Source organism: Marmota monax, unplaced genomic scaffold, assembly GCF_021218885.2.
Source record: "Marmota monax isolate L192 unplaced genomic scaffold, Marmota_monax_Labrador192_F-V1.1 WCK01_AAM20220418_F8-fsc00038, whole genome shotgun sequence".
Lineage (NCBI taxonomy): Eukaryota > Metazoa > Chordata > Mammalia > Rodentia > Sciuridae > Marmota > Marmota monax.
The window spans coordinates 651,934-675,217 of NW_026692498.1; the positions used below are offsets into that span (position 1 = coordinate 651,934).

Sequence of the window (23,284 nt, forward strand, 5' to 3'; positions counted from 1 at the left end):
ACTGCCCAAGCGCGGATGAGGCTGTCTCCGGCCTGTCGTCATTGGCCGAGCGCTCGTTACGTCATCAGAAGCGCCCCGCGGCCCGGAGGCTTCTGGGTATCAGTTTACCCCCGCCCCTTGCGCCGGCGCCTTCCTTTCGCTCCCTGCCGCCGCCGAGGTCGCACGCGTGAGGCCAGTCCGCCGCCGCCGAGTGAGTGGGCCCGCTGGGCCCGGACCGCGGTCGGGGGCCGGGGCTGCGGGGCGGGCGGAGGGCGCGGGCCTCGCGGCCCCGTCGGGCGGGAGCCTCGGGACCGGGCCGCGCACGGCCTCCTCGGGCGGCGCGGTGGGGCCCGGAGGCCGGAGGCCGCCGGGGTAACGCTACCGCCGCGCCCTGTCTGCCCTCAGCAGCATGCGCTACGTTGCCTCTTACCTGCTGGCCGCCCTCGGGGGCAACGCCTCTCCCAGCGCCAAGGACATCAAGAAGATCCTGGACAGCGTGGGCATCGAGGCGGACGACGACCGGCTCAACAAGGTACGGCCCTCGCCGCCCAAATGCCCCACCTGGCTCAAGCGAGATGACCCGCTGGAGAAACGGAGGGTGGCCTGTGCCAGTTGGGATGGTTATATGGGGTTAAAAAGTTTTTTTGCTGAGGTTGTGGCTCAATGGTAGAGTGCTTGCCTTGCACGCGTGAGGCCCTGGGTTCGTTCCTCATAAATAAATAAAGGTTTTGTATCCATCTTCAACTAAAAAAAAATTAACTTTTGTTTTCTTTTTGTAATTTTAGATGGACGGAAAGCCTTTTGTTTTGGTAGTTTATGTGGTGCTGAGGATGGAACCCGGTGCCTCACGCATCTTAGGCAAGCACTCAGCCCTAGCCCCCACCCCCGTAGGCGCAGTGGATCTAACCCAGGGCTTCTTGCCCATTAGGCAGGCGCTCCATCGTGGGGCTATTTCCCCAGTCTAAAAAACAATTAAAAAAAATTTTTTTTTTCTATGCTGGGTGTTGAACCCTCCTTTTGAGCTACACTTCCAGCTCCTTTTTTGTTTGTTTTTTTTTTTTTTTTTTTTTTTTTAGATAGGATCTCCTGAGTTGCTGGAATTACAGGTCTGTACCACTTGTCTTTTGGAACTGGGGGGTCGAACCAAGGGCTTTGTGAATGCAAGGCAAACGCTTTGCCACTGAGCTACATCCCAGCCCCACCCTGCTTATTTAAAATGTAATGTAAGTACTTAGTTTAAGCAAGGAGGCAATCTGTGTTATTTTTCCAGTGAAAGCTTTAGAATTCTGGCACTTGGTTTCAGTTCACAGTATTTCAGTTCCAATGGCTACCATGCTGGTCACTGTGGGTCTAGAAACTGCAGGTTTTCTTGTGCCTGCCATCCCTGCTCTTGGGCCAGGATGCAGCAACTTGACTCTGATAACTGACTGCTGGCTGTGGTTGTCTTGTTTAGGTCATCAATGAGCTGCATGGGAAAAACATTGAAGATGTCATAGCCCAGGGTGAGTTTATATGAAGGGACTTTCATTTTCATGTCCATCCTAATTCCTGCTGGTCAACCTATGGCCTGCCAGGTTTCGCTTGTGGACTAGAACACTGTAGAAGCCTGACCTGAGTGGGTGAGCAAGGCCTTCATGGACTCATGCCGGGGATGCTTCTGGACACTGATGAGTGGGTGGTAGGGGTTGCCCTCTACTCACACTGAGCCTGTCAGCCCTTGCCCAGGGGCCTGCCTGGCTTCCCACCTTTGAACCCTTTTCTCCAGGATTCCTCCAAAGCTGTGGAGCTCTTGCACACAGTTCCTGCTTCTCTAAGGGGTTGGGAGCAGGAACTGAGGGCCACAGGGTTCTGTTCCCCTTCACTGAGCAGATGGTTTTCTGGTGACATTAGACTGGAGCTGATGTAGCTTATTTGGAAGTTGAGTGGTTTCAGCAGTTCTGTCCCTGTTTATGTGACAAGCAAAGCCAGCTCAGCAGTCTGGTTTATAAGTTTACTGCTGGGGCCGAGATCTGGACACTTGGATAGTAGACTCCCTGAACAGTTGTAAACATGTTAGTCCAGCTTATGTCCAAGGCCTAATTATAAGATCAAGTTCTTGGGTAGAAAACCTCCCTTTGTGGGTCACGGTAGTGAAAGCAGAGTCCCTGACCATGAGTGTCACTGAATTCTTGGGCAGGGCTGCAACATCAAGTCCTGGAGAAAAGGGAAGCCTGTGGCACTGGCACTGTGATGGAACCCTGTTGTGTTGGGCACACTAGAGTATGTGGGTGAAATGAGCTTCCTCAGGTCACTTCACCCCTGCAGAATCACCTTCCTGCCTGGGAACCTGCTCTGATCTCATCTCTCTGCTTTTTATAGGCATTGGCAAACTTGCCAGTGTGCCTGCTGGAGGAGCTGTGGCTGTTTCTGCTGCCCCTGGCTCTGCAGCTCCTGCTGCTGGATCTGCCCCTGCTGCAGGTAAGGGAGGCCTGGAGAGTGGGAAGGGGGCTAAGGCTGGGACTTGATGGGGTCTCTCTGGCAATCTGGTCATGCAGGCATGCTCACCATGGTCTCCTTTTCCACAGCAGAGGAGAAGAAGGATGAGAAGAAAGAAGAGTCTGAGGAGTCTGATGATGACATGGGATTTGGGCTATTTGATTAAATTCCTGTTCCTCTGCAAATAAAGCCTTTTTATGTATCTTGAGTGGCCCGTGAGCACAGTGTTGAGAGCATGGGGCAGGTGGGGCTTGGCAGTGTCTAGGGAGTGAGGGCTGGAGGAGTCAATCCACCTTGGGTCAGAGGACTGTCAGGCCCAGTGAGGGACAGTCTTGCTACTTTCAGGTAACACCCAGGAAAATTTCTTCAGAAATGTGAATACCAGAGAAGCAAATTGAGATGCAGTGTTGGGGTGGTGTCTGGTGCTCTGCTGTAAGGTGCTGGGTGACAGGTCAAATGGCCCCTGGGTTTCACAGGCCACTGCTCGCCTGTACAACTTGGGCAGCTGCTGAAATCCCTGGGGTCTGTTTTCCCTGCTATGTGGTAGGAACCCTGGCTCATTAGTACCTACAGTCCTAGCCCCTGGGCCTTGAGCTTTTGCCCACCCGTGACAGGCCTCAGGAGAGAGATATGCTGCCCTCCCTCTCCAGGCACAGTAGTGCATCATGTACCGATACATCTTCGACTTGGAGCTGGGGATACTGCAGTGTGAAAGTACATTTTAATCAGGGATTGAATGGTGGGGTGAGGGTGGCACTCAAGCACTGAGCCACATTCCCAGCCCAATTTTGTCTATTTAGAGACAGAGTCTCAGTTGCCTAGCACCTTGCCAGTTTCTGAGGCTGGCTTTAAACTTGCAATCCTCCTGCCTCAGCCTTCCCAGCTGCTGGGATTATAGGCATGCGCCTTGGCACCCGTTGTGTTTTGAGAAGAAAAAATGTGAGATGAGAGCAGCCTTTAGAAGAGCGGGAAACCCCTGTCCTGGAGGGAAAACCCCTGTACAGGGGGTGCATATGGGGGTGGGGGGGGCAAGGCCCACAGGAGTTCCTGGGATGGGGAGAGCTTTTTGTGTGTGGTGTTAAGGGTTGAACCCAGAACCTTCTACAATTTGTTCAAGCTGATGCCAAACTGCTATGTAACTTCAGCCTACTGAGTTGCTGGTATCACAGGTAATACTACTGCACCCAGCCTCAATTTGCTAGGGATCAAACTCAGCTCTTTGTGCATGTTAGGTAACCACTCCACCACTGAACTATACCTCCAGTTCTAAATTGTTTTTTTAAAACATCTCTTGCTGGGTGTGGTGCATCCCTGTAATCCCAAGGCCTCTGGAGGCTGAGGCACAAGAGTTGCAGGTTTGAGGCCAACCATAGCAATTTAGGGAGGCCCTAAGCAACTAAGCAAGACCCTGTCATGGTAAAAAGGGATGGGGATGTGGTTCAGTGTTTGTAAAGGACCCCTGAGTTAAATTCACAGTTGCCAGTGGACCTTTATATGCAGTGCTGAGACTCCAACCCAGTGTCTCACACATGCTAGACAAGTGCTCTACCACTGAGCCACAAACCCTGTTCCTGTATTTGCTTTTTGCTGGGCACTATGGCAGCAGTGATTCGCAGGAGGCTTGCAAGTTCCAGGCCAGCCTGGGCAACTTAAACCCTGTCTTGAAGGCCCATGGATCAGGGTGCAGTTCAGTTCCTGCCTGAACCTTAAAGGGAAGGGCTCTGTGCCCAGAGGGCACCATGGGAGCCAAACAATGCCCCCGGGGGCTGTCAACAGGCGGGCCCTGGGAGTTCATGCTGAGGGGGTGGGCCACAACCCTTGCCAGAATTCCAGGAAGGGCCTGCCTGTTCCTGGCTTATAGCCTCCCAGAGGCCTGCAGGGAAATGTACCCAAAACAGCCTGATCCTCTGTAGAAACAGGGGTAGAGGTCTTCCTGAACTGGGCAGCACCAACCCTAAGGACAGGCCTTGGATCAGGCTGTGGGAAAGGGCTTTGGTGCTGCTTCCCCTTCAGTTGCCACCCTGAAGAACCTGGGAAGCTCTTCATATCACATCCTTGGAGTCCTGCTGCCCCTAGCAGGATCATCCAAGGGAGTCCAGGCACTGGGTGAGGGTGTCTCCTGCCAGGTCATGACCATCAGGCTACCTTCTCACCACCCCCACCCAGCTCCGTTTCCCTGGTCAGTGGGTTTGCTGCTCTCTACAGATATTCAAATATTCAAAACATTTGGGCGACGTTTTTAAGTCAAATACAGTCACTGGTCAAAGAGCCCCTGTTCTCCTCAGTCCCCACCTTGGGCCTTTTCATGTGCTGTTTGCCATGACCTCCCTGTGCCAGGACTTGGGTAACTGCTTATTTACAGAGATCATCGGCCCCTTCGTAGGGAAGGCCCGAGCATGGCCTCAATTGTCTCATTTTAAGCCGCGCAGTGAGGCCGAGCTGGTTTGACCCCACCGCTCTACCGGTTCCTGCGCTAACTCCTGAGTACGAGACGGCAGCAAGCACAGGGGCTGAGGACGGGAGAGCACGACCCCAGAGGGCCCCAAGCCCCAACCCTCCGCGGCTCTGGCTCCAGCTGTGTCCAGAGCCGAGCTCCCCTGGGGAGTGAGTGTTCCCCGGAAGACCCGCACACTGCCGCCATCCCAACCCAGACCAGCCCCAAGTCTTGGGGTGAGGCGAGGTGAAGGCTGATGCTGGAAGCCAGCCAGCCTGGCGGGCCCCACAGTCCGAGGAAGAAATGGGAGCGGGGGCGGTGGGGTGACGTCACCTGGGTGCTCCGCCCCCTAGGGTAATTAGCGAGCGGGGCTGTCTCTAGTTAGACCCGCGGGGACCCCGCCGCGGGAGGACTCCGGCTCAGACCCAGGTACCGAGCCCGGTGAGTGGCCAGGGTAGAGGGGTGCGGGAAGGGGACGAGGCTGAGGTGCGTGGAATGCGGCTGTGTCTGTGGGCTCGCGTCCGGCATCGGATGTTTATGGGTCAGCCTGTGGGTGGGTCGGCGGGTCCTGGGGCCCGCGGCCTGCGAGGCCGAGGTTTTTCGGTCCCGGTGGCTGCTGTCGTGCGTCCCTGCCCAGCTCCTCTGTGTCCGGGAGGGTCGTGGACCCCAGAGGAGGAGGCGGCAGAAACCGGAGCTCCTCTCGCGGGTACCCAGATCCGTACGAGGCTCGCGAGCCCTGCGCTGGGCCTGGGCTGGACCGCCCCACGCGACTAGGCTGCCGTGTGCCCGGCCGCCGCCCGAGGTGTGGGGCAGCGGGCGGGAGGCCGGTGAGGCCGCGGTAGCTCCTGGGGGCCCCGCAGATGGCTTCGCGGCGCAGGTGTCGCGGCCGGGCCGGGGGAGCCCAGCAGCCGGGCGGGGGCGGGTGGGCGGAGCCTCGGGGCACGGCCGTTCCCCGCGCGCTCGGGTTGGGCCGTGAGCTCCGGCCCCGCCCCCGGCCGCACTAAAACGCCGCCTCCGCCGCGGCTCTGCGCAGTGTCTCCGCCTTCGCCGGCGGAGACCCGGAGCTCAAGCGACAGCGCGGCGGCCGCCCGCGGATCCTGGAGCCGCGATGTTCCCCAGGGAGGCCAAGTGGAACATCTCGTTCGCGGGCTGCGGCTTCCTCGGAGTCTACCACATCGGCGTGGCCTCCTGCCTCCGTGAGCACGCGCCCTTCCTGGTGGCCAACGCCACGCACATCTACGGCGCTTCAGCCGGGGCGCTCACGGCCACGGCGCTGGTCACCGGGGCCTGCCTGGGTGAGCGGGGCCGCGCGGGGCCAGGGTAGGGAGCTGGTGGGGAACGCGCGGGGTCCGGCGGGAAGGAGGAGGGGCCGGGCGGGATGCCCTTCGTGCGCGCACTGCGCCCACCCCCTCCCGCAGAGGGAAGCTGGCCAGGCGGCGAGTGCAGTGGGTGCGGTGGAGCGGGATTTCTGCCTGGGCCGGGGGCCACGGCAAAGGGTCCGGTGCGGGGAGCTGGTCTGGGGGCAGAACCTGGTTTGTTTTGCTCGGAGGGTGCCCAGGGACTGGGGTGGGGCCTGGCCTGCACCAGGGCATTGCTGCTGTGCGCCTCGGGCCCGCCTCCTGGGAGTGAAGGTTGTGGGCGGGCAGGTGCAGCACTGCTGTCTATTGGAAAGAAAAGTCGTGGGCGGGACGTGAGAGTCGGAGGAGGGCCTGAATCTCCCTGGTTACTTGGTGCCAGCGGTCACCATGTCCTGGGTCTTTGCAGTTTCAGGCTGCCTTGGACAAGGGAGTGCCTAGTATGAAGGTGGGCTTCCGAGGGGCTTCTAGGCACTGTGACCTGGTCTTTTCTGAGAGCCCCTGGAGGAAGAGGCCAGTCCTGATCAGGGCTGGACCTGGTCGGCGACTCTGCCCTCTCCTGGTCCGCAGAGCCCTGCCAGCCCAGCTTCTCAGCTGTGGCCAGTCGTTTTGCCCATCTCACAGGTGGGTGTGCTTCCTGACTCAGGAGCCCTTGGTCAGAAGCGCAGGCGTCTGTGTGAGCCGGGCTGGGCCTCTCTCACTTCCCGGCTGCCACGTGAGAGTGGTGTTTACAGCACACAGCGTTCCCAGCAATCCTGGGAACTGCTGCCCAGCCCCCAGACCACTAGGGCAGCCAAGGTGACAAGGACGCCATGCCCAAGAGGAGCTGATCTAGGGTCTCCGCTGTCCCCTGCCTGTGACCTTTGCCCTGAGAAGGAAGGTAGAAGAAAGACCTGGGATTCATGTCCATGGAATTGTGCTCTGCCTTGGATCAGACTGCTTGCTGGTCTCAGGCCTGTACCCTACTTGACACTCTTGCAGCAGAGCCTCTTCTGCCAACAAGCCTCACAAATGGTGTTGGGCACTAGAGCCTCCCCCCCCCCCCCCCCCCAGTTTGGCAGGTACCTGTTGAGAGCACCCAGCACACAAGTCCCACTCCTGCTCAGAAAGACATCCTGGAGGAGAGCCTAGTCCTTGGCTTTTCCCCCTGGCTTCTTTGGCATTTTCTTGGGTCAGCTCACAAGGGAAGTGTTGGCATGCTTGCTTGTGGCTGCAGTGGAACACATCTTGTCCTCCCAGATAGGCCCACTGCCTTCAGCTCAGTGCCCTGAGGCCTGTGACCCTGGCTGGGCTGAGCTGTGGGTCTGGTTCCCTTTTCAATCTGGCCAAGTAGGTGAAGGCTAAGGCCAGTCAGAGTTACCTCTGCCTTCTGCCCTCTCCTGGTTGCCTGCCATGCCACACCACGCCAGTCCAATGACTCATGGGGACAGGCAGTTGGGAAATGCTGGGCAGAGGGCATGTCCCAGCCCCAACTGGCCACCTCCTGCTGTCCACTATCTCTGAGGTGTTGGCCTGCCTGCCTCTACCCAGAGACAGATAGCAAAAGTCTCAACTGTGGCCAAGTACAGTGTCTGGGAATGTGGGAAGCTGAGGCAAGAGGATTGCAAGTTCAAGGCCAGCCTTGGCAATTCAGTGAGACCCTATACCAAAATAAAAAGCTAAAAGGGCTAGGGATGTAGCTCAGTGGTGGAGCACCTGTTTAACATGTGCACAGCTTGTCTAATTCCCAGTATTGGGAAAAATAAATATATATTTTTAAAAGTCTTAACTGTGAGGCCGGGGCTGTGGCTCAGTGGTGGAGGGTGCACCTAGCATGCATGGGGCACTGGGTTTGATCCTCAGCACCACATTAAAAAAAAAAAAATGAAGATATTGTGTCCACCTAAAACTAAAAAATAAAAATTAAAAAAGGTCTCAACTGTGTTTGGGGCTGGGGCTCAGTAGCAGAGCTCCTGCCTAGCACATGTGAAGCACTGGGTTCGAGTCTTAGCATTGCATACAAAAAATAAGCAAATAAAATAAAGGCATGCTGTCCATCTACAGCTACACACACAAAAAAAATCTCAGCTGTGAGCCAGGCCATGTCATGGGCACTGGGGGTCCTCTAGGGTCAATGGTGATGTTTTGAATGTGTGTGCTGGGGAACCCTGAGCATGGAGCCATAGGGGTGTTGCTGGCTCTGACCTTGGCCCTGCTGCCCCAGGCGAGGCAGGTGCCAACATCATTGAGGTGTCCAAGGAGGCCCGGAAGAGGTTCCTGGGTCCCCTGCACCCCTCCTTCAACTTGGTGAAGACCATCCGTGGCTGTCTGCTGAAGACTCTGCCCGCTGATAGCCATGAGCGTGCCAGTGGGCGCCTGGGCATCTCTCTGACCCGTGTCTCAGATGGAGAGAACGTCATTATAACCCACTTCGACTCCAAGGAGGAGCTCATCCAGGTGGGTCCTGCTGGGGCCACGTGGGGAACAGTGTGGCCCAAGGCCACTGCTCACCCCCTCCTGTTCTGCCCTGCAGGCCAATGTCTGCAGCACGTTCATCCCCGTGTACTGTGGCCTCATTCCACCCTCCCTCCAAGGGGTGGTGAGTATGCCCACCTGGCCCTGTCATGGGCGCCCTTGGGGGCTGAGGAGAGCCTCGTGCTGTCTGGGCTTTGGGATGAAGGGGTGGAGGAGGGAGGACTGTAGAGCCCCATCTGCTCCATCATCTCTCTGCCTCTACCTATTGCCTCATTTCCCTTGTTACTTAAGAAGCTGACCAGCCCTGGGGACACATGCTTCCTGTGGCTGCCCCCTCACTGTCTGGCCATCTACTCAGTGCCCAAGCCAGCCCATGGACAGTGCCCAGTGTGAAAGGCCAAAAGAAATTGCCACTGGGTGGGGCAGCCAGCACACCTGGAAAGTCCCTCACTTTGTGACCATGCGTCTGTGTCCCTGTGAAGCGTTATGTGGATGGCGGCATTTCAGACAACCTGCCACTCTATGAGCTGAAGAACACCATCACAGTGTCCCCCTTCTCAGGAGAGAGTGACATCTGCCCACAGGACAGCTCCACCAACATCCATGAGCTCCGGGTCACCAACACCAGCATCCAGTTCAACCTGCGCAACCTCTACCGCCTCTCCAAGGCCCTCTTCCCTCCAGAACCGATGGTGAGCTGCTCTGTAGGGCTATGGCCTGTGCAGCCTGTCCAGCCTGGACCCTGGGCTGGATCTGAGATAGTTGGTGGTGGCGGGAGGTTGGAATGGAGGTGCTGTTGTAGGGACCTAGAGACTCTGTGGAGGACAGCACAGGGCACCCTTGGCTCCATCTGCTCCAGTTCACCTATACCCCTGCTGCAGGTACTTCGAGAGATGTGCAAACAGGGCTACAGGGATGGTCTGCGCTTCCTGCGGAGGAATGGTGCGTGGGTAGCTGTAGGATGGGTGGAGCCGGCTCTGCTGCCCACTGCAGGCCAGCAGTGACCATGACTGTGCTGATCCCTTTTCTGTCGCACCCCCGCCTCCATCCCAGGCCTCCTGAACAGGCCCAACCCCTTGCTGGCACTGCCTCCCACCCGCCCCTGTGACCCAAAGGAGGAAGACACAGAGGAGGCTACTGCGGTCACAGAGAAGACTGGAGCAGAGGACCACTTGCAGCCGCCCAGGGAAGATCACATCCTAGACCACCTGCCTGCCCGGCTCAATGAGGGTACTCACTGGGAGAGAAGGGAGGAGGAGGGGCCAGCAGTGTGGAAGCCTGGCACAGCACCCTGGGCTGCTCTGCTTCCCTGACTGGCTGCCCCCATCCCCTGCACAGCCCTGCTGGAAGCCTGCGTGGAGCCCAGGGACCTGATGACCACTCTGTCCAACATGCTGCCAGTGCGTCTGGCCACAGCTATGATGGTGCCCTACACGCTGCCACTGGAGAGTGCTGTGTCCTTCACCATTCGGTGCGGGCAGGGAACCAGGGCTGGGAGAGGGGAACTGGGGTCGCCCAGGAGGGATGCTTAGGCTGGGGAAGCTGGGAGGGCCTGGACACAGATGCTGAAGGTGTGCCTTCCCCGACCCTCCAGCCTGCTGGAGTGGCTGCCTGATGTTCCAGAGGACATCCGATGGATGAAGGAGCAGACGGGCAGCATCTGCCAATACCTGGTGATGCGTGCCAAGCGGAAGCTAGGCAGCCACCTGCCCTCCAGGTGAGCCACCCCTGTCCTCAGGCCCAGAGCCTTTGGGTTGAGGGACCCCCACTAACCCTGTCTACCTTTGATGCCTTCATTACAGGCTCTCGGAGCAGATGGAGCTGCGCCGTGCCCAGTCACTACCCTCTGTGCCACTGTCCTGTGCCACCTACAGCGAGGCACTGCCCAGCTGGGTGCGCAACAACCTCTCACTTGGGGATGCCCTGGCCAAGTGGGAGGAGTGCCAGCGTCAGCTGCTGCTGGGTCTCTTCTGCACCAATGTGGCCTTCCCGCCGGATGCCTTGCGCATGCGCACCCCTGCCGGCCCCACCCCCACAGACCCCATGCCCCCACAGCACCCACCGGGCCTGCCTCCTTGCTGAGTGCTCAGCCTTCCCCAGCCCATGGGGCTCAGGTTTCCGGGACTGGCTGAGACCCCATCCCTTGCCTCTTAGTTGTCTACTATGGAGCAAGGAGACAGAACCCCTCACGGCCACAAAGAGGGGGCTTTGCTGTGAATCCCCCTCCATCAACAACTCACTGCACTGAGTTTGGAGGGGTGTGGAGTGCCCCTTCTCTTGGGCTGCAGAGGCCCCTCCACCTGTGCCTTAATCCCCTACCCTTGCCTGCCCCTTCTCAGTGCAGGACTTCCCTGAGAACCCCACATCAGCTCCTCCCACCCATTTCCCCTGTTTCCCTCATGAATATGTGTGAAGAATTATTTATTTTTGCCAAAGCAGAAGTAATAAATGCCAGAGCTCAGCATCTACCCTCTTCACTTCTATGTAATCTTCTTTCTTCATTCTGTGTAACTCCCTTGCCCACTTTTATTTTTTAATTTATTTTTCAGTTTTCGGTGGACACAACATCTTTATTTTATTTTTATGTGGTGCTGAGGATCGAACCCAGCACCCCGCGCATGCCAGGAGAGTGCAGTTATCGCTTGAGCCACATCCCCAGCCCCTCCCTTACCCACTTTAGCTTGGGGCCATGGTGGACAGAGCCTGCTTCCACCTAGTTGACCAGTGTCTCTACACAGGGTGTCTGGCCTTCCAGGCTCACGCTGTTGGACCTGACATTTGGGGCCTGCCAGCTGGGCTGGGGCCTTCTCTTACGCTTTGTTGAGGACCCGTATATATGCCCCCCACTTTGCCCTGAGACCTCCTGGCATGGCTTTCCAAGGGCCAAAGGACATATTTGGGTCCAAGATCCTTGCTGAATTAAAATGTTATAGAGTTGGACAGCTTAATAGCAGAGCACTGGCCTGGCATGCACCACAGCCTGGATTCCATCCATGCACTGGCGGGGGGGGGGGGGGGGGGTGTTTACAAAAGGAGTCACCTGCCCTTCAGCTCCAGAGTGACAACAGGGCTGTTGCAGGAGGTAAAGCTCCTGGAGCTGAGGGCTGGGGACCTGGGAATGTTGGCCCCTGCTCCACCTTGGGCATCTGGCCCCCAGGCATCACGAGCTTTGCTGGCCAGATGCTCGGTCCTTCTTGTCTCCGTCCCTCTGTCTCCTGCCGTATCTAGGAGGGACCTGGAATACTGAGGCACGGTAAGGTCCTAGCTGAAGGTGGCTTTGTTCTTGAAGGCAGTTTCCTGAAGTGATCCTTATCCAGAGGGAGCAGTTTAGGGCACAGAAGCCCCTGAAGAGAGGGTGTTGGAGTGGAGACCTGACTTAGCTGACTGTGAGCCTAGTTCTACCAGGCTCAGTGCCTACCTGCCCCTCCCAGTAGGCGTGGGTCAGTTGTGGTGGCAGCCCCCAGCCAACAATAACGGTGGTGGGACCTGGGGCAGCAGGACTGGGTGAGCCGGCCAGGCAGGTCCCTGGTCTGTGTGCCAGGGGCCACCCCCTCTTGGTCTCCAGGTAGTGTCCTAGAGGCCCAGCCTGTTGTTCCACTTGAGAAGCAGAGGCCACAGGGCCCCCAGCATTGTGTGACAATCAGGCCAGCCCTCCAGGTGGGTGCAGAGTCCAGGCTGGGGCTAGGAGGACCCTTAGGAAGTGCATAGGATTTCTTCCAGGCAGGAGCGCTGTGTTCAGCTCTTCCCCAGGGGAACCCTGGTCAGGGCTGTGCCCCAAAGGAGTGCTGGGGGTGGGGGGCCGCTGATGTGCCCTCTCTGCTCCACATTCACTCTCCTCACAGGGTGCTTAGTGCTCTGTTAAATGTCATTTTCTAGTATTACATGTTAATTGTTTTAAAATTCGAAAAACCTAAATTGGGACTGCATTAGAGATAGCCTCTGAAAGAATTTGGTCCACTTCCTGCCGGCTTTTTCCTACACGCTTTTTGGCGTCTTAAGTCTGGATCCTCGGGGTTGAAAGGTTGGTGTCTGCACTCCGGCAGCCTGGACCCTGCTCCTGAAGGGTCCCCAGCTGTGCCCCGGGGTTCTGCCTGGACAGCCGCTCAGGCTGCCAGGGATCTCTGGCCGCCAGGGCAGCAGGAGAGGCGGGAACACAGCGACAGCAGCCGGCGACAGCTCCGCCCGGGCCGGCCCACCTGGGGTCTCCGGTCGTGCGAGGCTGAGAGGCCAGCGCCCCCGGCGCGGTCGGGGTCCCAGCAGGGGCGGGGCGCGCCGCGCGTTTCCGGGAGGAGCGGCCCGCGCGCGGCAGGTGCGGCGGCGCAGCTCCCAGGTAGGCGCTCCCGGGTCCCGCGACCCGGCTCCCACCGCCGCGCCCTCGCGGCTCGGTCCTGGGTCTCAATTCACGACCGCCGTGGCGGGCGCCGACCAGCGCTCCCAGTCGGGGGACGTCCGTGGCCCTCCCGGCGCGCGGCGCAGGGACAGGGCCGAATCGGCCGGCCCCCAGGGGTGCGGGCTATGCGGGCGGCTCTCCGGCCCCACCCGCTGGCCCTACCTCCTGCCTCCCTCTGGCCCGGCCTGGCCCGGCCACAGGGCCGCTTCCGGCTGGGATGGACCTTGGGTCGGTGCAGCCCAAGAGCCGGGTGAGGCGTTGGCGCTGCCTGGGGGACATGACCCGGATCCTGCCTGTCCCCTCCCCTCGCCTGGCGCTTCCTCCGACCTGCCGTCTTTGGAGATCGCCCCTCTTCTCAGGGACACTGGCCCGGGGTGGGGCGAAGGTGACAGGCTTGGGCTGAGGAGACACTAACCCCAGCTAGAGTCCCAGGTCGGGACAGGTGCCTCTGGCCAGGCTGTAGCTTTGAGAAATCCGGGTTGGAGGCTGTGAAAACGACAGGTGGCTCTGGTTAAGGGTGGAGCTCTCTGGGAGGTGGAAGGGAGGCCCCAAGAGGTTCCCAGACTTGGAGGGCAGGGGAAGGAAGGGTACTAGTGCTGTAGGAGGGGTGATTAGCCAGAATCGGTGTTGCTGACTCCGGCTGTGGAGGCACAGGTGCCCAAGGCTGGGAGCTTACCATTGTGCCCCATGGGGACTGGTCACCCATGGGAGGGACCAGTGGGCAGGGAGGGAGGAGTTACCTGGCCTGCCAGCTGTCAGGAGGCCAGGGCATCACAGGCCAGGTCTGGGGCCAAGGATTTAGCTAGGATTGGCCCAGTCCTCCAACTCCAGCACGAAGTGGGCTCCTCCTTCACTGGACCTCTTTCTCCTCTGGCTGTCAGGAGTTCATTGGCCTCCTCATAAGGTCTCCTACAGCTAGCCCCTGGAACCGACCCTCTTTCCTCTCGCACTAGTTCCCTCTGGGCATACCTTTCCTTGTGTTCCAAGGAATACCTGGTTCTGTGCAGCCTGCTTCGTCCCCAGGTCTGCATCACTCCACCCAGGGGCACCCCAGGCTTGCAGCATCCCTTACAAACACCAGCCCTCCCTTGGTGCCCTAGGCTCCCTCTCTGGCAGAGCCCTCAGGGCACGTGTGGCCCACTCCATGTCCCCCCATGTCTTCTCTCTCTTGGTTTCTCAGCACCCAACAGCGGCAAGGTTCCTGTTTTCATGGCTACTGGCGGGCCAGGGGCTGGGGAATCCCAGGAGGAGGAGGAGGAGGAGGAGGAGGGGGCCTCCACTGGACAGCAGGCTGCCACGCTGCAGCAGGCCCAGGAGCTCTTCTTGTTATGTGACAAGGAAGCCAAAGGCTTCATCACCCGGCAGGACCTGCAGGTGAGCACCAGTCACAAGGAGCCTCTGGGCCCAGGGCTGACCTTGGTCACCCACCCTGCCCTTTCTCTGCCAGGGCCTGCAGAGTGACCTACTCCTCACACCTGAGCAGCTGGAGGCTGTGTTTGAAAGTCTGGACCAGGCCCACACTGGCTTCCTCACTGCCCGGGAGTTTAGCTTGGGCTTGGGTGAGCTGGGCCTACCCTCCCCCAGCACCAGAGGTCCTGGTCCGGCTCATGTGGGACTCTGGGCTGTATCCTCACTCCCTGTAGATCCAGGGCACTCCCTGTATCTACACTCAAGTGCCTGGGACCTCCACCCCCCAGATAGTAGTATATGACACTGATCTTTCTGCTCACAACCCCTTTCTGTCTCCTGCCAAACCCAGGTGGGGCTGGGAGCCTGGCTGTCACCTCCCATTCCCAGGCCAACAGGACTAGAATAAGGAAGAAAAACAGGAAACTGGGCCCTGAGAGAGGGCAGGATATGGCTGGGGGTGGGGGTGAGCAGGGGAGGGCCAGGGTGGTAACCCACAGTCCCGTCATCTCTCCCTCCCATGTCTGCAGGGAAGTTTGTGGGGGTGGAGTTGGCTCAGGGCATGCAACCCTCCTGGACTACTGAGGAAACCTTTGAATCGGGCTGGTCAGAGGTGCAGGGCACCAGGGGTTCTCTGGAGGAGGAGGAGGAGCAGGAATTCTGCACTGCACTGGAGCGGCTGGGAGTGGCCCGGGTCTTGGGCAAGTGAGTGGATGCTAGCTTTGCTCCCGGTTCCTGCTTCCACTCTCTCCCTCTGCATGCTCTGTCCACGGTGACCACCTTTCTGTTCCCACGCAGAGTCCCTGGGCCTGATCAGGCCCAGCCATCTGTCAGCCCGCCAGGCGTGATTTCCCGCAGAATTTGCATTCCAGGACAAAGCAGTCTCAGCTTCGGGGAGGGGAGGCACTGGGCATGTGGCATGCTGGGCTGTCCACATACAGTGCCACTTCATGGTACCCAGCCACAGAACCCGGGCAGGATGAGAGCACTCACACCTGAACGGCATGCGTTGCATGGGTCAAACTCCTGGGTTGCGGGGGTCTGCAGGGATCTCCTGGTAGGCAGAGGGGAGCCACCCCTGCCCTCGCGCGCCAGCCTGGGTCTCAGTCTGCACTTGCCTGATTCAGGCAGCCGGCTGTGAGGGCCCTGTGGGCCCAGCTGCAGCGCGAGAGACCAGAGCTGCTGGGTTCTTTCGAGGAAGTTCTGATGCGAGCGTCAGCCTGCCTGGCAGAGGCAGCCAGGGAGCGCGAGGGCCTGGAGCAGGCACTGCGGCGGTGAGAGTGGGGCCGACGCGGTTCTGGGGCCCAGTACAGGGGTGGAGGCCGGTCCGGCACGTTCTCAAGGCTGTCTCATCCTCGGCTCCAAAGGCGGGAAAGCGAGCATGAGAGGGAGGTGCGTGGCCTCTACGAGGAGTTGGAGCAGCAACTCCGGGAGCAGCCGCAGCGCCGGAGGCAGAGCCAGGTGTGGCGTCCTCTCCGCCTGCTAGCCTCCCTGGCTCCGCCTCCCTCAAACCGGTCCCTCCCCGAGGGTTCCCCAGCTGCGGGTGCAGGCAGCCCCAGCGGCCGGGTGCCCTGTTCCTCCTCTCCCAGCGGCCCCACCAGCCTTCAGCCTTCCCTGGCTCACCCTGGCCCCACCCCACCCCTCCGCTGCCTCCTCTGCGAGGCCAGCGAAGGCTGAGATGCCCCGGTGTGTTCCAGAACCTTCCCCTGGAGGAGCGAAGGGGGCATCTGGAGCTGCAGCTGCAGAGCCGCGAGCAGCAGCTGGAGAGGGCTGGCTTGCGGCAGCTGGAGGTGAGCAGCTGGACCCCAGTCAGCCCCATCCCACAGTCTCCCCTGCAGCCCCAGTTTCCTCAAGGGTGCTCTTGTGTCTCAGCGCTGCCAACCCTAGAGATGTTGGGGGTGAGGGCAAGTGAGGCATCTGGAGGCCCTCAGCAGCCCACACCATTTCCCCAGCTGGAACGGCAGCTACAGGCCCGGGCTGCAGAGCAGCTGGAGGCGCAGGCCCAGAACACCCAGCTGCGGCAGGCTTGTGAGGCACTGCATGCACAGCTGGAGGGGGTGCAGGAGCAGCTGCACAGACTGCAGGGTGATGCTCGGGGCCGCCAGGAGCAAACACAACGGTACAGGGCTGGTGGGTTGGGGCCTTGGCTGGCTAGGCTCAGGTGGGGCCACTTATATCCCCATGCCAAGATCTCGTGCTGCCCCCAGGGTCTGGGGAGTAGGGGTGGAGGGAGGGACTTCTGGGAGGGCCCTGCCTGCAGGGCTCACCATTTCCTACCCACAGGGACGTGGTTGCCGTCTCCAGGAACATGCAGAAAGAGAAACTCAGCCTCCTACGGCAACTAGAGCTGCTCAGGTGCAGTTGGGCCTAGGCCAGTGGTAGGAGAAGGGCTCAATAGAGCTTCGGAGGGGTATCCAAGCTCCCAAACATTCTTGGCCTCCACCTCATCCCACTGGGAGGAGTCCCTCCTCACGTCTCTCTCCCTCCCTCCAGCATCCCTACGTCCCACCAGGCACCTCTCTTCTGGTTTGAGGGGAGCCAGAACCCACCTTCCCACCTTGGGTTGCTCCCTCCTTAAGACCTTAGATGCTTCGGGTTCTCAGCTCTCCCACTTCCCCTTCTCTAGGGAGCTGAATACACGGCTTCGAGACCTACGAGATGAGAGAGACACCTGTGAGGCCAGGCTGCTCAGAAGCAGCCACAAGAAGGCTCTGGCCACAGCCCGCTGGCCTGGGCCCACCTGCTGCTGCTGCTGCAGCTGGGCTAGGCCCCCCAGACGTGGGTCTGGCCACCTTCCCAGTGCCCGGTAACCAGCTCCAAGTGACTCCCCTGGGCATTACCTGGAGGAGCTGCCCCTCGAAGGCTACTTGTCCTGGGAGGAGGGCTACCATTCAGGGTGTGGGCTCTAGCCCACAAAGACATGCAGGAACTAACCTGTGGGTGGTAAAGGTCTCAAGGGACTCATGTGCCCCTGCCAGGTGTGCCCTTGCCAATACTTATCCTGTTCCCTTGTCTATCCATCAAGGAAAAAACAAACAAAACAAACAAAAACTGCTATAACGTCCACTGCGTGTGTTCTTCTTGGTTTTCTGTGTCTGGGAGATGCAGCATATGTGTGCTTCACAATGAGGCGTCCTTGGCACACCATGACATGTGAGAGGTACACCCGAGACACACGACCCTGCTCTTTTGGGGCTGTGGGTCCCCGAGTGCTTGAATGTGTCCTTGGCTTCAAGGGGCTTCAAGCCCCTTTTCGTTTCTTTTCTTTTCAAAAGAGAGAGAGAGAGAGAGAGAGATTTTTAATATTTCTTAGTTTTCGGTGGACACAACATCTTTGTTTGTATGTGGTGCTGAGGATGGAACCCGGGCTGCACGCATGCCAGGCCAGCGCACTACCGCTTGAGCCACATCCCCAGCCCTGAGCAACTCCCTTTTCACCAGGGAGCTGAGTGGCTTCCCACCAGCCCAGCTGGTCTGCCAGGTCATGGGCCCACTCCGCTAGAACCTCCAGGCTGGGCCAGCATCTGTAAAACCGAGTGGTTCCTGAGAGAGAAATGGGGGCTGGGCCTGGGGACTCCAGGGCCTGGGGACTCGGTCCTCCTCCAGGGGGGAGTCTGGCGGGCCGCCCCCACCTCCCGCCTCTCGCCCAGCTCCTCTCTCGGGGTCGGGCTTGTCAAGGCTCTGAGTGTCCCGGAGCCGCAGCTCACCGGGCCCGCCCCGATGCCCGGTCAGCACCGCCGCCTCCCGCCCGCCGAAATGCGTCCGGACCTGCCCGGCGTCGGCCGGCTGGGGGCGTGGCCGCAGGCGGGGCGGGGCCTGGCCGGTCGGCGGCGGCGCATTCTCCGCACCGGGAGCCGCCGCCCCCGCAGCCACCGCCCGGGCCCGGACTCCGTCGCGTGGTCGGTGAGTGTGCGGCGGAGCCGGCCCGTCCGAGCGGGGCCCAGGGCGCCCCAGGTCCTTCGTGCTTCTGTGCCGGAGGCCGCCGGACACCTACGCAGCCGGTTCACAGGCCCCTGCCGCAGGGAGGTCGCTGGCGAGCGCCGGGCGGGCCGGGCGCTGGGCGAGGGAGGGCCTCCGGGGTTCTAGGACAGGCCCGGCAGTCCCTGTGTGCCAGGACACAAAACGTGCAGCCCGAACGCCCTACTCATGGTCCCTGGACCGCGGTCTCCTGCGCTCGGCTCGCCCACCGCCCCGCGCAAGTGGGCGGGGCCAGTGGTCGCGCCTGGGCTGGGGGCGTTGACGGCAGCGACCTCTTCGCCGTGACGCGAGGATTCCTCCCTTGTCGGCTCCCCGAGTGTGGCGGGACGGCGAGGGCCGGTGGAAGTCCAAGGCCGGCTGTGGAGCAGCCCTGGCAGGCCGCAGGGACTGTTTCCGGCTGGCCCGGCCCTTTCTCAGGAGGTCCAACAGGCATCCTGGGAAGAGGGGCCGCTGCCCTCTGCCGGTGCGGGCGGCGTCTGCCCAGAATCAGCCGCCCCAGGAAGCCGGGGTCCCCAGAGCCTGGCCCAGGGCTTGCACGGCTGCTGGGGTTGTTTATACCACTCTCCAGGGACAGAGCATGTGTTCGGGCCCCAGCTCAGTGGTGCTTTGTGTCACCGTCCCACAGCTCAGAGGTGGAAGTCTGTTGACACCCCCGCCGAACCCCGGGGTGGAGATCAGTGGCTCTCTCCGTCCGCAGCTGCTGCTGCCTGATGGAGGAGGGGCAGTGACCGGTGTGGAGCTAAGGCCCAGGGTGGGGCACCTGGAGACCTGAAGTTCCTCTCGGGACCAGACTGCCCAGAAATGTCCTCTGCCCTCACATCCCACCCCGCCCCTTCCCAGACCAAAATACTGGGCCTGATGGCTCCTCCCTCTGCCTCTTGAGTAGATCTGACCCACTGTCTGAGCCACCAGGAAGAGTTTGGGCAGGATCCTGCAGTGAGGGCAGACCTGTGACCTGTGACTTGTTCTCTGCTCCTCTCTAGCTCAGCGTCCTGGGGAACTTCTGTACACCTGTCCTATAGAGGAGTCATTCCCAGACAGCCTGGTGAGTGCTGGGCGGGGCAGAGACTGCAGGTAGTGTCTGGAAATTTGGCAGTGGTGCCCAGCTGCTGTCTAAACCCCAGGCTCTCCCTGTGCAGATACTGGTGTGAGCAGGGCAGGTGTGCCTGGGGCCTCTAGGCAGGAACACGGCCACTTCTCTGTTCCTTCTCCCTATCCTGGTGGGAGCAGAGGCTGTGCAGAGCACCTCTGTCAGGGCTGAGCTCCTGGATCCTTTACTGCCTCTGGGGACTTATCTCTAAGTGTTAGGTTCCTGCCAGTGACGTGGAGCCCGGGAATGCTGGGGGAGGGGTCAGCTGGGGCCTCCTCCCCTGGCTGCCAGCAGGGGTGAGTCAGTGAGTGATGGGTTGGGTTTCTCTGCCGCCCATGGGGTCTGCCTGGCTGCTTGGGGGTCAAGTCTCCTGAGCTGTGATCCGGGAAGTGATTCATGCCCTGGTTGCCAGGGAGGCTCCTCCCCAGGCCTCCCAGGACAGGTGGCTGGATCCGCCTCAGCTGGGCCTGTGCATCTCAGTGCCTTCTCCCTCATCCCCACTGGCGTGTGGCCACCCTCCTAGTCAGGGCCTGATGCTTCAGGCCCTCTGACCCCTTCACGCCTCCCCAGCCCCAAGATGGGTGAATTCAACGAGAAGAAGGCGACATGTGGCACTGTCTGCCTCAAGTACCTGCTGTTCACCTACAACTGCTGCTTCTGGGTGAGTTGGGTGCCGTGCTGCCCACCCAGCACTCCCTGGGCCTTGAAGGCACCTGAGCCCTGGACTAGGGGCTCAACTGGGGCTCTCAGACTTGGGCTAGGTGTGGTGACTGGTGCACATGCCTACAGCTGGCTGGACTGGCTGTCATGGCAGTGGGCATCTGGACGCTGGCCCTCAAGAGTGACTACATCAGCCTACTGGCCTCAAGCACCTACCTAGCTACTGCCTACATCCTGGTGGTGGCTGGTGTTGTCGTCATGGTGACCGGTGTCCTGGGCTGCTGTGCCACCTTCAAGGAGCGGCGGAACTTGCTGCGCCTGGTCAGCGGGGCATGGCTGCATTCTGGTGGGGTGGTGGGCACAGGGTCCTGGCCAGGGGCTCCTCTCTATAGTCTCCTGGGACCGTCTCTGGGGCCCTGATGGTTTAGTGTCACTGTGGGCTGGCCCTGCTGTGCTGGCAGGGGGCCACAGCCCCCACCCCCAGCTAGACTGAGACACCAGCTCCACCAGGAATGCTGGGGAGCCTGGTGCCTGGCCCATACCTACTGCTTGGAGCTGGTAGGTGCTCTGCTCTGTGGTGCCTGGTGCTGAGCCCCTCACTGGGTCCCTGCCCCCCAGTACTTCATCCTGCTCCTCCTCATCTTTCTGCTGGAGATCATTGCTGGTGTCCTGGCCTACGTCTACTACCAGCAGGTGAGAGGGGCTTGGATAGGCCTTGGGAGACATGTGTCATCTCTACCTCTGCTACTCCAGCACTGACCAACTTGCCATTAGGTCCTGGAGGCAGGGTTTAGGTTTTTAGGGAAGGGTGGCCACAGGGGCAGGTGACCTGCCTGCAGTGCCCAAGGTGTCCAGGTATCCGGAGATTCCCTTCTACCCATGATCCCCTGGTGACCCAGTTCCTCCAACCAGCTGCTGTGAGACCCTAGTGCTTCCCCTGCACCCTGGGGCCTTTGCCCTGTCCTGGGCTCTCTCAGCTCTGTATCTTTGAGGTCTTAACTGACACCCCCTCCCTCAGCTGAACACAGAACTCAAGGAGAACCTGAAGGACACCATGACCAAGCAGTACCACCAGCCAGGCCAGGAGGGTGTGACCAGTGCTGTGGATAAGCTGCAGCAGGAGGTGGGTGTTGCCTGCAGGGGATGTGCCTGTGCCCCTGGGGCTGTCCCTGGCAGGCCCCCAGGCTCAGCTTTCCTTGTTGTAGTTTCACTGCTGCGGCAGCAACAACTCCCAGGACTGGCGTGACAGCGAGTGGATCCGCTCGGGTGAGGCTGGTGGCCGTGTGGTCCCCGACAGCTGCTGCAAGACGGTGGTACCTGGCTGTGGGCAGCGGGATCACGCCTCCAACATCTACAAGGTGGAGGTGGGTCACTGTGAGCAAGGGGCTGGCCTGGTGCAGGGTGGTGGGGTTGTTGGGCTACACCTAGGGGGAGCTAGCAGGGCTCACCTTGAGCACCCCCATTCTGACAGGGTGGCTGCATCACCAAGCTGGAAACCTTCATCCAAGAGCACCTGAGGGTCATCGGGGCCGTGGGCATCGGCATCGCTTGTGTGCAGGTTTGGGCATAAGGGCGACTATGGGGAGCTGGGGGAGGGCTGCTAGCCTGAGGTGCTGTCTCATGCCTGCCTGACCACCTGCAGGTCTTTGGCATGGTCTTCACGTGCTGCCTATACAGGAGCCTCAAGTTGGAGCACTACTGACCACCAGGGTTTGGCCTGGCCACTTGCCTCCTGCTGCATCCCACCTAAGTACTGAACTGACTACTGAAGGCCAGGACAGAGCCCATCTTCATGTCTGTGCCCTGCATGCCACCACCATCACCTCTGCTGACCCCACCCTGGGGGTGGCTTCAAGTGCCTTTTTCCTGAGGCGTGGGGCAGGGTCCCTCCCCCGCATAGGGAAGATGTGGTTAGTCTACCTGTGTGGGGCTTGGGGCCCAGGCCTGGCAGGTAGGATGAGACCTAGGTTCTGGTAAGAGGACCCCCTCTTTGATGCCTGGGTAAGTCTGGGAGGAACCCAGGCCCACCCTCTACACAATGGGTGGTCAGAGGCAGGTGGTAGGGGCCCTGCTGAAGGTGCCAAGAGGTACAGGGGCTGCAGGGCGGGACCAGGAGCCCTTTGTGCTGCCCTGAGAGCTGTAAGGCCCAATCAGCCAAAGCCTGGCTTAACTCTTGCCACTGCTCTTTAACATCGCGCTCACAAAGTGTGCTGCATCCCAGTTAGAACGTCCCTACGAGAGTAGGGTATTACTGGTTTTATCCACTGCTGTATCCCAAATGCCTGTAACGATTCCTGCCACATAATAGGTGCTCAATAAATGTTTGTTGAACAGCTGGGTCAGCTTACTGTTAGTGACAGGATAATCCTGTCCTCAGTGCTCTTATGTCCAGCAGAGTGGAGATACCTACCTGCTGTGTCCAGAGGGCAGGAGCCAAGAGCCTCATACCCAGGGTCCAGGGTGGCCAGTGTCTTCCTGGAACACACTGGAAGGGAATGCCCAATGGTGGGAACCCCTTCAGGAGGAAACGGAAGCAGACCTGTGTGGCCTGAGTCTTGCCTTCTGGCCACTTGGGGTAGCTTGGAGGTAGAGGCTAAGGATCAAGTCAGGCCTACTGGGATCAGAGGGCAGGAGAGGCCCAGGTCTGGCAGAATGTAGGGGGATGCTCCTCCACTATTGGCCACCCTAACTCCTGTCCCTAAGGTCCCCAGAGGACCTCATGTCAGATGTCTGGGCAGCTAATGACTGGCCCAGAAGGAGACAAAGAGCTGCTTCCCATACCTCTGCAGTCACACACCCTTAGCCCAGACTGGCTGAGGCATCTACCTCTCAGCTACAGCCTGGACTGATGACCAGAAGACCCTGGAGCACCAAGTGCCAACACCTGGGTGCTGGGAACCTCCTCAGAGCCCCCCAGCCCAGCTGTGGACGTTGGGTGCTGTCCCTCCCCTGGCTTTTGGTGGAGCCTGAGAAATCCTGGAGCAGAACCTCAGGTGCGGGCAGCACAGGGCCAGGCAGCCATGACTGTAGCAGACACTGTCTAGGTTGGTTGACAATAAAAC

General features: G+C 60.0%; 4 protein-coding genes and 1 non-coding gene across 13 annotated transcripts; all 5 read left to right on the forward strand.

The window, feature by feature from the left end:
- The first annotated feature begins 33 nt into the window (after positions 1-33).
- Rplp2 (ribosomal protein lateral stalk subunit P2) lies at positions 34-2,662 on the forward strand. 3 transcript variants are annotated; one of them, XM_046444794.2, is made up of 5 exons: positions 34-190; positions 385-511; positions 1,433-1,481; positions 2,338-2,436; positions 2,544-2,662. In XM_046444794.2, exons 2-5 carry the CDS (start codon positions 389-391, stop codon positions 2,618-2,620), a joined length of 348 nt encoding a protein of 115 aa, XP_046300750.1. In that variant the 5' UTR covers positions 34-190; positions 385-388; the 3' UTR covers positions 2,621-2,662. The 3 variants fall into 3 exon arrangements, with proteins under 3 accessions (XP_046300750.1, XP_046300753.1, XP_046300751.1); XM_046444797.2 differs by having other exon boundaries at positions 2,547-2,662; XM_046444795.2 differs by having other exon boundaries at positions 37-190; positions 388-511.
- Positions 1,512-1,646, forward strand: LOC124093383 (small nucleolar RNA SNORA52). The gene has a single exon (XR_006851951.1). It is a non-coding gene; the product is annotated as a small nucleolar RNA SNORA52 (small nucleolar RNA).
- A 2,567-nt stretch (positions 2,663-5,229) lies between the features above and the next one.
- Positions 5,230-11,174, forward strand: Pnpla2 (patatin like phospholipase domain containing 2). The gene is made up of 10 exons (XM_046444737.2): positions 5,230-5,329; positions 5,922-6,183; positions 8,447-8,679; positions 8,756-8,821; positions 9,180-9,389; positions 9,579-9,639; positions 9,751-9,927; positions 10,036-10,168; positions 10,292-10,414; positions 10,500-11,174. The coding sequence occupies exons 2-10, from the start codon at positions 5,997-5,999 to the stop codon at positions 10,777-10,779; spliced, it is 1,470 nt and encodes a 489-aa protein (XP_046300693.1). The 5' UTR covers positions 5,230-5,329; positions 5,922-5,996; the 3' UTR covers positions 10,780-11,174.
- A 558-nt stretch (positions 11,175-11,732) lies between these two features.
- Positions 11,733-17,558, forward strand: Cracr2b (calcium release activated channel regulator 2B). 7 transcript variants are annotated; one of them, XM_046444744.2, is made up of 11 exons: positions 11,733-11,950; positions 14,268-14,461; positions 14,535-14,646; positions 15,025-15,199; positions 15,293-15,496; positions 15,622-15,768; positions 15,862-15,955; positions 16,192-16,284; positions 16,447-16,624; positions 16,778-16,849; positions 17,121-17,254. In XM_046444744.2, the coding sequence occupies exons 2-10, from the start codon at positions 14,297-14,299 to the stop codon at positions 16,837-16,839; spliced, it is 1,230 nt and encodes a 409-aa protein (XP_046300700.1). In that variant the 5' UTR covers positions 11,733-11,950; positions 14,268-14,296; the 3' UTR covers positions 16,840-16,849; positions 17,121-17,254. The 7 variants fall into 7 exon arrangements, with proteins under 7 accessions (XP_046300700.1, XP_046300703.1, XP_046300698.1 ...); XM_046444747.2 differs by having other exon boundaries at positions 16,447-16,579; XM_046444742.2 differs by having other exon boundaries at positions 11,734-11,950; positions 16,447-16,613; positions 17,121-17,558.
- Positions 17,559-18,287: 729 nt separating this feature from the next.
- Cd151 (CD151 molecule (Raph blood group)) lies at positions 18,288-22,555 on the forward strand. The gene is made up of 9 exons (XM_046444781.2): positions 18,288-18,397; positions 19,456-19,517; positions 20,133-20,223; positions 20,352-20,543; positions 20,841-20,915; positions 21,241-21,345; positions 21,428-21,586; positions 21,694-21,780; positions 21,865-22,555. The coding sequence occupies exons 3-9, from the start codon at positions 20,140-20,142 to the stop codon at positions 21,922-21,924; spliced, it is 762 nt and encodes a 253-aa protein (XP_046300737.1). The 5' UTR covers positions 18,288-18,397; positions 19,456-19,517; positions 20,133-20,139; the 3' UTR covers positions 21,925-22,555.
- The last annotated feature ends 729 nt before the right edge of the window (positions 22,556-23,284 follow it).